The sequence below is a fragment of the Oncorhynchus tshawytscha genome, linkage group LG24 (assembly GCF_018296145.1).
Source record: "Oncorhynchus tshawytscha isolate Ot180627B linkage group LG24, Otsh_v2.0, whole genome shotgun sequence".
Classification (NCBI taxonomy): domain Eukaryota; kingdom Metazoa; phylum Chordata; class Actinopteri; order Salmoniformes; family Salmonidae; genus Oncorhynchus; species Oncorhynchus tshawytscha.
The window spans coordinates 15,594,064-15,606,704 of NC_056452.1; the positions used below are offsets into that span (position 1 = coordinate 15,594,064).

Here is a 12,641-nt window from a genome sequence, read left to right on the forward strand (position 1 = left end):
ATGTATGTGAAAAACCAACCTGAATTGAGCATTATGGCCTGCAGTGTGAACAAAGGCTTTATTCATACTTGAAGTTGGATGCATACAGGGACTTTGAACAAACTGATGTGACGAGGTGATATAGACCTAACAACTGAATAACATCATTAAGAGGAAGAAGCATTTAGTCACATCATGCTCCGCCCCATTTTTGCAATTCTTATTTTGCATTAGATGCATGCACGGAAATAGTTTTTGTCACAAAGTGTACAGGTGTTGCATGAGTGTATTAGTATAGTGTGTGAGTATCCACATGCTTTCATTTCAAGCAGGGAACTGTTACAATATGACAGGAGTCCGGTCTACACAGATTCCATAACTTTTCAAAAAGTATAGTTTTGATTGACTTTATCAACATTTGTCTGTAAATTCCTCTGGCACTTTGATGGAAGGATGGGGACAGTCTCTGAAGAAGTTAGGAGGCTTTTGAATGGTAATGTTATATATATTTCTATTGATTTTAAGCAGTATGATTTAATGTAAGAATATTATCATAAGGATGGAATAGAAAATCATATACTGTGCGATTATCGATATATTTGTCTTTCTTATAACTAGAATCATTGTAAGAGGACACATTGTATAACTTTACTGCTATATGTAGGCCTACTGATAGTTTTGAATTTCTACAACTTAAAATGATTTTTAGTTAGTTCCTTATGGATATTCCTCATAGATTGCCATCTGATTCACACTGTAGAGTAACTGTCAATGTTTGCAAACATGAACACTGGCATCTGCCGTATTTGCATGTACTACTGAGCAACCTGACTTGGCCCTTTGACAAATATTTGCATATGTCAACGCCTTAATGTGATAATAAGTGGTGGAAAAAGTACTAAATTAATATACTTGAGTAAAGTAAAGATACCATAATAGAAAATGACTCAAGTAAAAGTAAAACTCACCCAGTAAAGTACTACATGAGTAAAAGTCTAAAAGTATCTGGTTTTAAAAGTACTTAAGTACAGTAGTGGAAAAAGTACTCAATTGTAATTACTTAAGTAAAATTAAAATGTATACATCAAATTCTTTATATTAAGCAAACCAGTAAAGTACAGATACCAATTAACTACTGTAGTACTTTAAATTATTTTTTACTTAAGTACTTTCACCACTGGTAATATTACAATTATAGGAAACAAAGAAATCTAAACAAGCGCTGTAGTTCAACTTGTTTTTCCTGGTCCAGCATGAAAGATAACATTGTTTCTGATATGCTTGTGACTTGGAATACAGTTTGTGATTACATGTCAAGGTGGAAATTGTAATGGAAAAGATCATAGTATCATAGTATGGCTTGAGGCACTTAAAATGATGTGCATTTTTGTAAGAGTCCATGCTCCAGGTAATGTATGACAAAATATCCTAAATGGCCACTTAGTAAATCATAATATATTTTATATGACATCTTATCAGGATTGAGGTGTACAGGCATATCTTTTTTCTTCCACTTATTAGATGTGTGACTTGCCTGTCTTGTCTTTCAGACTGTGAGCTGTTTGTATCAGATATCCTACAGGATGAGAACCTCAGTAAACATGCCAGGGAAACACGGGACGTCTTGCTTAATAACTTCAGGGTGATCTACTCCAGGTACGTAAGGCCTACCAGACTGTTCCTCCTAGTTGGCCTCTTTACCTCCCTATGCACACACAATAATGAAACAACCTGTGTCACTAAAATTTTACATTAGATGTTCACATTTTCTGAAGCTTTTTTGATGATGGAAAGAAGCGCTAACAATTAGATTTTAGAAGCGTGTTATTGAAAGGGAAATATGTATGAAAGTAAGCACATGAGAAGAAATGAATAGTCTCTGCATCAGAGATGTCTGCACCGGAAGCCTTTCACTGCTTTTCACTCTGTGCATGGTGAAGGTTGTACTTATTTGCGAGAGGTTGTGTCCTGTGGTCTGAGAGGCAGGAAACCAAAGTAGGGTGTTTGGTGTCATTGACGTAAGTGTAAGCACCTGAAGAACCTTATAACCTAATTTGCAGTCTAAATTTAACTAATCCCCACTTTTATTTTGCAGAAATCCTCAGGCGTTTCCCTTCAGATGTAAGTGACTGCATATTTTACATCATAAAATGGTTGAATCGTTACTTGGGATACAACTATTTTGTGTGCCATTGACATACATTTGTGCAGCTAACACATTTGGCCATATCAGGGCATTTCCTGTGTGCTGTTGAAAGTCCTCCCCCTGGCCTCCCGATCCTGATGTAGTGTTCTTACCCACCTAGCTGAGTCCAGACAGGAGGACAGTTCAGATGACAACCAGAGCTCCAGTCTGGGCCGCTCGGCCCCCTCAGAAGACCTGTCAGTGGCCTCTGACTACCAGGACGAGGGCTCTCCCGACTGTGAGTAAAGGCTTGGTTCTGTGTGTGTGCGCTGTGTGCGTGTGTGAGTGTGTGTGTCTCAATTCAACGTGCTTATGTGCTAAGCATGTCTGAGGGTGTTTGCTACATTATATTTGGGGTTTGTAAGTGGAACATAGGGACTCCTACTGTACGTTTAACCTGAAAGATATCAGCACATAGAAGGGGTGTCAAGTAACAGCTTGCCCTCTAGTGGTTGGGTCTGCTGAATGAATGGAGTGTTGGTGGGAATACTAAGGGTGAGATGGGGGGGGGGGTTACACAGACCTGATAGGTGACCTAGAGCTCTCTCTAGTGGTGAGAGTAGTCTGGAGCCCTCAGTGAATCCGTTCCGTGTGTATCGGGTGGGAGGCATAGGCCCTAGTCAGTTTCTCTTAGATCAGCCCACACAGAGTGTGCTCTGTAGCTCGAGGCTAATTAGCTGATTGATTAACCCTAACCCTGGTCTCCTCTCCCGATTCAGTTTGAAATACAACACTGTACCTGAGGGGCCATGTGTGTTCCATCTCTCTCCCTTTATCTGTCTGGCTCTCTGTCTTCGATTCTCTCTCTTCTCTCTCTCTTCCTCTCTCTTTCACTATCTCTGGTTCTATGAGACATGGTAGTACTTGACTGGTTGTTCAGAAGTGACACAATGACTCACCTAGAGCCTTGGGTGTCCCATGCTCTCAGTGGGTGTCATGCGATGATGATGATGGGCATTCCTACATATAACTTCTCCACTTTGTGAATTTAGCATGTTGCAATATCTATTTTCAAAGGTCTGTTTGACTGTGCTTTTTCCTCATTGGTTGTACACCGTTGCTTCGTGAACTAACTGTCTGCACCAAAGGGCAGCTGGAGTTCTTAGTTCACTGTCTGTTCACTAGCCAGAGTAAATGACAGATATGGCTTTACCCGATTGGCAGGGCAGTCCATTTTAAAGGAAGAGGGTGTGTGTGAAAATAATGAAATGATGAGCCAATGGAATCATTTTAGATTTTAGGAAGAAAATGTATTAATGGTTTAATTACAGAAGCTGGATATGCATGACTGATTTTAGGAGTACTGCCGTTCTAGTCACCCATTCTAGTCTAGTCACAATTGCCTATAAGGAGGTCAACTTTTGCTTTTGCCTCAGTAACAATCCCAACTTTTTCTATTTAGCCTTATGATATCAAACAAGATAACCTTTATCCTAAAACAATTGAACAAATGTACAATGATTGAAAGAATATCAAAAGTAAGAATAGGAAAATATTGATGATATGGGTTCAGTTCCTGTTCACCTATGTAGAGGAGAACCATGACAGTTGGTATTTGACTTGGGAGTTGACTGCCTCAACCTTTCTGCTCCCTAACCTGTGTTGAAAAAGTGTGATCAATCCAGGTAGGAAACATAACACCTACTGTTATTTCACTAAATGGCCTGGCCTGTTTTCTCCATGGCCCAGTTCTTCAAAAGGTCTCTATCTGGATTTCACCAATTGGATAGGATTAAATGCATAGAAATAGAATGAATAGAACGGACAAGTCATTGACTTGAATGGGGAGTCCCGTTCTATTCAGTATATTTCTATACATTTAATCCTTACCGATAGCCGAAATCCAGATAGATAACTTTTGAAAAGCTGGGTCCAGTGGACTGGCTGACACCAGATTTGTAATGGCTGACAGGAACAGATGGATCCTCCATTGTTTTCCTCTGTGTCTGCATGGTAATGTGAACTGTGTTTCACCCATCGACTGCACGGTTGACCTGACCGTGCCTGCAGCCTCACCCCAGCCCCAGTCTGGTTGACAACAGCCCCCATCACCACCCAGCACTCCCCCAGTGTGAGGAGGACTTGCAAAGTGGAGGGAGGGAAGCAGTAGATGGGGGTCGAAGTGCTATGAGCCTTGGCATGCCGTTTTGCAGGGTCAAGTTTACAATCTGTCTTAAAAGAAGTATAGGGATGGTGTGTTTGTTTTGTGGCCATTGGGTGGTAGCCGAGGCGATGACAGTATTGCAGGAGCATTGTATCAGGAGCAGTCAGAGTTTTTTAAATTTCTTTTTTATATATCAACGTTTTTGTGGTCATAAGGATTGTTTTCATACATTGTTATCTCCCATATTTGTTCAGGTGTGGAGAAAAGGTCTCGATTATTAATTTAGTAATAAAACACCTAACGTCGATTCACAGTGCACATATTTGTTGTTGAAAGCATACATGACCAGTTCACACGGAAAGCAACTCCATCTCTCAAATTGGTATCTCACCAGATGATTAGTGTCTGTTTGTTGATCCATTTGATGGGTATGATCTATGGACAAACACGTCTGAGTGGTGAGAAAGATATGTTTGTTAGAAACAGGGGAAGGCAGAGGTACTGTGTGGTATCAGAGAATACAGGTGGCGTTGGGCCCTTGTGTCTGCTGCTGACTGTGACAGATATCAGAGACAATGGGCAGCAGGCTCCAGCTCTGCCAGTGCCAACACTATTTCCTGCTCCGATTACGTCCAACAGGAAAAAGGCCAAGATAACCATTTTAGTTCAGTTGTATCTCATTTTTCTTCAATTGGGTCATTAGCGTATCAATCTAGAATGTTCATTTCCAAAGAGTGTGCCGGCATAAAATTGTTTGAGTTTTTGATTGGTCTAATTTAGTGCAGAGAGAGTTCAACAGGTGTACTTTCAATTATACTCTAACTATGCTATTGAGAACAAAATGACATTAAAGAACATAAAAAAAGAAAGGTTTGTGGGTTGTATATCTAGAGATGTTCCTGACCCAGTCAAAGCTGTAACACAGAACAGAAATAAATCATGATATGTGGGGCTGTAGCAAGACCTTGAATGGCCTCTGTATAGTTTGTGGTTTTAGTGGAGGAAGCTGTTGTACCTCAGATCCAGATTATTTTTTATTTTAGCTGGTACTTCGCTGAGTTTCATACAGTACACAGCACTTCGGTGAGAAACAGACCCTGAATTCTCCCTGTACAGGAAGTGGCCATGCTACCTATCCACTGAGTGAACTTCTGACCCATGGCTTCTTAGCTGGTCGACCTGTCAAACTTCCGAACCTGTCTTGAGCAGGGCTGGGTAAACTGGAGGCCCACGGGAACTCAGTCGTGGTCTCAATTTACTGTGGAGAGTTAGAATAGTAGAAAACACAAGGTGCAATTTCGAAATTCGGTTGGGCATAAGAAGTTTTTCTCTGGTTATGCCAGTCACTGACAGCCAAAATGTTTTGGATTGGTGAATTAGACTAGCGGCCAGCTATCTAAACATGGCTAGGGCCGGCTCTGACTGCATGTGTGGTTATGGATGTGGGTACGCAGACCCGTGAACCACTGCGGCCCCTAATGATGAGTTCAGACTTTTGGTGGCCCCCACCTCCATCAAAGTTGCCCATCCCTGGTCTAGAGTAACCCTGTCTAGAATATTGATCTGGCTGCCCATGGAAACTCCATAGGTTTCTTTGACTTGGAAATACCCACCCTTCAGAAAACAGAGCTGCTGGGAGATTCATTTTCCAGTGTTCATTGGTGCACTTGCAGGACGCACATAACGTGTTAATGGCCATATTTTTTTCCCCCTTTCTCCTTCACTCTCTCCTTTTCCCTCACTCTCCTCCTCTGCTGTAGTCATTGAGAAACACATTACAAGACTGGAACAGGCTCGCCATCATGCTGGCCCAGCCATCGGGGTTCAAAGGTTCACGCTGTTCCCCCGGGGCTACTGTGCTGCTGCAGATGCTAGTCGTTTCTTTCTCTGCTCCTTTTCTCCATCTTCGCTCTCCCTCTGCACCCTCTCTCCCTGTTTAGACTATTCATCTCCAACTCTCTCTCTCGCTCCCGCACTCATGCTGCCTAGCAAGAGGAGATGACTGCTTGAAGGGGGGATTTTGACTGTCTAACTGAGGGGCATCCATCACTCACGTCTCCTCGCCCCCACTCCAAGCGTTGCCATGTTGTTTTCTGTCTCCTCCTGTAAAAATCTATTTTGTTTCAGCTTTCTCCTTAACTTCCCTTGTTTAATTGTTTTTCTTAATTAGAGTACCTCTCCCCTCTGGTGTAAGTATTTGGTAAAACACACAGTGAAAACAGGCATTGAGAATATCGATGTGTAACAGTCCATCCATTCTCGAACAAAACACCAACCCGCGGCGTAATTTAAATGTTCTACTTCATATTCATCATCTCTAGCACCACCCCAACATAAACATATGTGAAAATGTCGCGTTCCTATGTTTTGTAGTAAAAAATATAAGGTTAGGGTTAGGAATTCATTCCGAGTGGTTAAATTAAGGATTAAGATTTGGGAAAAGCGGCACTAGGATTGGAAACGCGACCTTCGGAGCTGGAGCCTGCGGTTTAAACGCCCGTTAACCATACCGATCCACAACGCACTAGCAACTCTCCTAGACGTAATAGGCGCTCACATTGCCCGTAATGGACAGTATAGCGTCCACATTTCGCCAGGTCGAAATGTAATCTAGTACCTGCATAATTGGCCCTTCCTGGCGTATTCCATAAGAAAATGGTCTGGTAACAGTCTACATAGACAGCATGCAGAGTGGGAAGCCCAGGCTGGGTGGTTCTAATCTCCCTCTTAGCTGTCAATGTCACAGACAAATAGTAAAACTATCAGATGCACTGGGTTCACCCAGAGGTTAGCCTTCCCAGGTACCTCTTGCATTCACTCCCGTGCCTCTCCCTCCTGCCTTGCAAATTAGAATTTGATTTTGCTCTCCACTGGAATCTATTTCTGGAGATGAATGAAGTTTCGATGCTAAGCCAAGGTGGCCCCGCTGATTTCTTAGGGAAATAAATGGAGATTGGAGAGACGTGTTGGCCTGTACAGACAGTGACACAACAGCTCCCAACACCTCTGGGATTCCTTTGTTTAATTGTGGCTATAATGTAGCAATTTGAAGTCATTAACATGCCCGTGTGGAGTTATTTGAGGATGCTGAGGAAGAAGCATCCCTCTTATTCACCAGGGATACCTCTGGATCATCAGGGATACCTCTGGATCATCAGGGATACCTCTGGATCACCAGGGATACCTCCGGATCATCAGGGATACCTCTGGATCACCAGGGATACCTCTGGATCATCAGGGATACCTCTGGATCACCAGGGATACCTCTGGATCACCAGGGATACCTCTGGATCATCAGGGATACCTCTGGATCACCAGGGATACCTCTGGAGAGCCAATCGCACTGTGTGTGCCAGGGTGACAGCGTTGCCTCTGTGTGGAACCATGTGCCTGTGAGCAGAGTGTTTATTTACAATGGAAATGATCTCCAATGATTTATTGTAGCCTGTGTTGTAACTTACCCTTATCTCAGGGAAATGATACGTGATTACTCTGTGCATGTGGAAAAGAACACACCTGATCCTCGAACAACACAGTGGTAATATTAGATTGTTCTACTGATAATAGTCATGAGAGGATTCATCCTGAGTTTGGGAGTTTGTCCAAATGCAGACCCATCTGTCTGTCTTCTAAAAGACAGATAAGGCTTTGGGTCAGTAATCGAAAGGTTGCTGGTTCAAATCCCCAAGCAGACTAGGTGAAAAATCTGCCAGTGTGCATAGAATTGCTGAGGATAAGAGAAAAGATTACTTAAATGGGTATGTCAAATATTTGATTTCAATTCAGTGTAAAATAGGCCTATGTGGATAGATTTAACTGTCAACATTATATTTCCATGATGTTGATACATTTTTTTAACCTTTATTTAACTAGGCAAGTCAGTTAAGAACACATTCTTATTTACAATGACAGCCTAGAAAAAGTGGGTTTGTTCCTTGTTCAATGATTTAGGGGCAGAACGACAGATGTCTACCTTGGGGATCTTACCTTTCGATCTAGCAACTGGCCCAACGCTCTAACCACTAGGCTACCTGCCGCCCCATAGGTTAAATGTATTTAAAAATCATGTTTTTGGGGGGTAAAAACCCCCACTAATCAGCAAGTACACCACAATGCTAAAATAATGGACTGAATCTAATAAAATAGCCAGGCTTATTCTATACAAACAGCAGCTTTTTGATTTGCTTTTTGTCTCTACACTAATATTCTAAATGATGTTTATTGTTTTGTTGTGTTTATTGTTTTCATAAATGATCAGTTATGTTACCATTAATGATACATTGATTAAACAAATCAAATGCCTTCGTTGTTTATTCAGTGAGGCCTATATTATGTCTAAGAAATATTAATATTCTATAATCCATACACATTTTCTGGAGCCTATTATAATGTACAAATAATCAACCACAAGGCAGCATAGTATTTGAGTCACATTTGTTTTATTTCGTTCCGTTGAAAACTGATTTTATATTAGAACATGCTCAAATACCGTATAGGCTACTTCTTAAAATGTGGACTGTCAACTTTACGAACCCATCGCATTCCGTTTCAGCTATGTGATAAGAATTATTGTGTAGGCTATCATTTACATTTTTCTGACAGCAGACACGTGTTAATTTTCTTTAATTTAAATGACATTTTCCTTCGGCAAATGCTATAAATATTATTTTCTAATTCTGAATTCATACAGTATTTGCCTACTACAACATTCTACTTACAAACTGACATGTTAGATTCGTGATTCAGATAGCAGCAGCCCGTTCATTTTGTTTTGAATTATGCTGTTGATTTTAATCAATGGGTCTAAATTTGAGGTCAAAATGTCCTTGTTGGCAAAAAGAAAACATTGATGGAAATGTGTTTAAGACCTACTCTTGTTTATTTGCTATTTATTTATTGCAGAACTATGTATAGTATCTTCCACCAGTTTATTCTTGATTCTCATCAAATGAAATCTATTGGTACATTATAATGGTTAATAATTATCAATGTTTCCCCACAAAATTAGGAATCACTGAGATTGTCATTAGACAAATGACATGATCAAGGACACATTAACGTTCTAGACCTTTCCCTCCCATATTGGCTGGCTGATAAATCTTAATTTAGATTTGAATGTTTAAAAAAACGATATTCTTTTATATTTTCAGAGAAAAGCATTGTATTGCATTTTAAAGCTGTGATCGTAAGCTATATTTTAAATATAAAACCACTCAATTAATTTAATAGCCTATATCAAAATATACAATTAGTGTGGCAATTAATTATTATCTTATCCAAATATGGATTTATTTTAAATTTCTTTAGATACAATTCCTCATTAATCCCATGTTTTGTTAGTTTGGATTTTTTTTTACAACTATTTCTCAGCTACCCACAATGTTCAAACAAAACAATTGCACTTTGTCTACAGAGAACTTTCTGGCAACTGCAAGTATGTAGTGAATCCATCTCAATCCCTATTTGAGTTTTTATTCCCACTCTATGCTGACCTAGACTTGTACATCTTCACCCAATGCTCCCTCATTGACTTGCCACTATCACCAGTGTTTTATCACAAACAGACAAGCTCTCCTGTTGGCTGTGCTCCTCTGTTGTTGCGGTCTATATCCCCACTGTAGTTTTTTCCAAGTGTCAGTGAGGCAGCTGAAAGCCATTCCCTGTGATTTGAGGATTCTTATATCTGCAGTTAAGTATTTGAATAGTGGTTGTTAATCTATGAGAGGGAATTTAGGGCGCTGCAGTCACTCCTTATTGCTACCCAGGGGGAACCCGATGTCACATCGTAATATTTCTCCCTCTGGCCCCGGCCTGAACACTGGCATGGGGAATGTGAAAGCACCAAAGCCTGGCAGGACTGACATAATATTATTACCCTGCAGAGAGACACACAAAGACAAGCGATCTGCTCCCTCTCAGAGCCACTGGGAGGAGGAATCTTCATACAGAGGCGAAGATTTTCGTCCTTGCTTTGCATTATTCGACCTCTCGTTGCCGTCACAGTACAGATACATGACATACATTCCGTTTACATAAAAAAACATGGACCTCTACTAATGTAATGTATGCTTTTGCTCAGATGCGTGCATTACAAGATTAATTGTATATGCTCTGCGTATCGATGAGTGAAATCATAATCAGATCACTGGTTGGAGAAGGGGGCAGGGAGGACATTTGGTCTTTAACCTCAGAGCCTCTCTGTCTCTCTCCTACTCCCCCCTGACGGTGTCCTTGTGGAGGGATGCACACACAGGGAAGGAGGAGGCTCTCGTGTAATGAGGAGAAATGTCTCCATTTAGCCTGGTCTGTGTGCAGATGGAGCTCTGGGCGGGGTGAGGGTGCACTTAGTAGACCCTTTTTCCTAATCAAGGACAGCGTCGGAAGGGATCGCAGTCACACTCGCTGTGTCTCCCAAAGCCGCATTCCTCCCTCCTACTCCAGCCCCCCTAGCCCTGGTGGGGGTGGGCTCCCTGTGCCTTCTTGTTCACCTCATCACCAGGGTTCACACGGAGGTCAGGTCTTGGCCCCGTTGTATCTCCGCTCCAACACAATGCAGTATCTCCCACAGCAAAAGACACAGGGGAAGAGGCTGGCGCCAGGGATCCAAGGACTAAACTGAGAAAAAACAGTACGGTTCCTAACCAATCTGTAAAGAGGTGTGTCATCAATTCACCTGCTCTACTAACCCAACTGGACCAGCTTGGACCGGTCTGGGACACACCCATTTTGGCTCACCTAAAAGCGAACAGGAAAAAGTCCTCTCCTGTTGGCAGCTGTGTAAGGCATGGCCCTCCAGGTAATGATGAGTAATTTATCCCAGGCTAATGTTGACACCTACTCAGGGTGGTTTCAGATTGAGCCGACAAACTGAGTCTGGGCAGCACCCTGCACACCAGGCAAGCCTACCTCCAGATTTTCATGTGACTCAATGTAAATCTTCCTGTCTGTTGTAGCATTGCCCTCACCACATGTGATCTCGCTTCCTCTGCCTACACCCTGTCATTAGCAATGCTTCATGCAGATGGGTAATGTTTTTGTTTTTTTTACAGATGAAAGAAAAATTGCGAAATAAGTGGGAACATCAAAAACCCTACATCTTGGTGTGATTTCTCCTCATCCTGCAGCAACAAAAGCCTCTTTAAATCATGTATTATTTTCCCAACATATTTGTTGCGTTATAGCTGTAATAGATATAAAATGTTTGTCCTCCCACCTACCATTTGCCTTCATTTTGATTCACTATAAAGCCAGCCTCTGATTGACTTGCAGCATAACTAAAGTGGATTTTAATGGGCGACTACATTAACTCTTTCTGGTCATTATCACATAAATCAAGCATTTCTTGCTGGATCAACTGCTGAGCTCGTAGCATCATGCTGAGACTGAGGGGGGGGAATAACCAAATGAGAGAGAGTGTCCATGACACTGCTAAGGCAGCTCACATGCATCCTATATCACGTTGGTTTAGGGGTTAACATGGGATTTTTGGAGGTGTGTATAGCTGTGTTATTAATAACAATATAAATGATGTGAATGACACTAATTAAAACAGGAAAATAATGAAAATGAAGTAGATGCATAGAGCTGAATAATTGATAATGCAATCTACGGTTGATAGAAGAACAGCCTCTATCTGGAATTTGGGTGATGCCTTCATACGCTTTCAGTTTGGAGAAAATATCATCTCGTTGTTTCTTTATGTGTTCGTCTGTTAAGAAAAATCATAATTTAAACATGTTGGATTCTGTATTTAGGGTTTATGTGAATCATACATGTTTTTAATCAGTCTTATTAACATTTGACTCAAACCAAGAGTAGATACATTGTTATAGTTGTTGATAAGTATTTTCATAAGATGAGGTATTGCTTGCTGTTGGCCAATCAGCATATGTCATACAGAGGGGTGGGATCAAAACCCCAGCCCCTTAACTGTTGGCAAATTTGGTCCTCGATCTGTAACTCTGTCTCGAAATGCTGTCTATCACTAGTAGATCCATATTGCCAAGTAAAATTCTATGTGTAAATGTACTTGGTTGAATAAAGCTGATTCTGATTCTTACAAGCAATTCCCTGACCGTTCCGATATCTTTGAAACCCAGTATGAAACACATGCTTTATACCATGAGGCCTGGTCAAAGAGCTCTCTTTGGTCAAGCCGTAGCTGTGTTGTTTACTGATTCATGCAGATCTAACAGTCCCGTCCCTGTGTTGACTTTATATATCTCCTTGACTATTAACTGGGCATGACCTTTGAAATAAATGAAGATGGAAGGAAGTAGACAGATGAAAGGTGCCGTGACCGGGAAGCAGGCCTAGATAAATGAACAGAGCACTGGATGGATGAGGCGGGGGAAGCCTAACGACGGGCCTTTT

The 12,641-nt window shown here is 41.3% G+C and overlaps 1 protein-coding gene across 1 annotated transcript in view; it reads left to right on the forward strand.

Annotated features, from left to right (window-relative positions):
• The first annotated feature begins 224 nt into the window (after positions 1-224).
• LOC112223592 (src kinase-associated phosphoprotein 1) overlaps positions 225-12,641 on the forward strand; it is a 30,752-nt gene continuing 18,335 nt past the window's right edge. The window contains exons 1-4 of the mRNA XM_024386672.2: positions 225-472; positions 1,530-1,635; positions 2,075-2,100; positions 2,286-2,402. Coding sequence (XP_024242440.1) covers positions 433-472; positions 1,530-1,635; positions 2,075-2,100; positions 2,286-2,402 — 289 coding nt within the window. The 5' untranslated portion in view covers positions 225-432. The remainder of the gene's footprint in view (positions 473-1,529; positions 1,636-2,074; positions 2,101-2,285; positions 2,403-12,641) is intronic.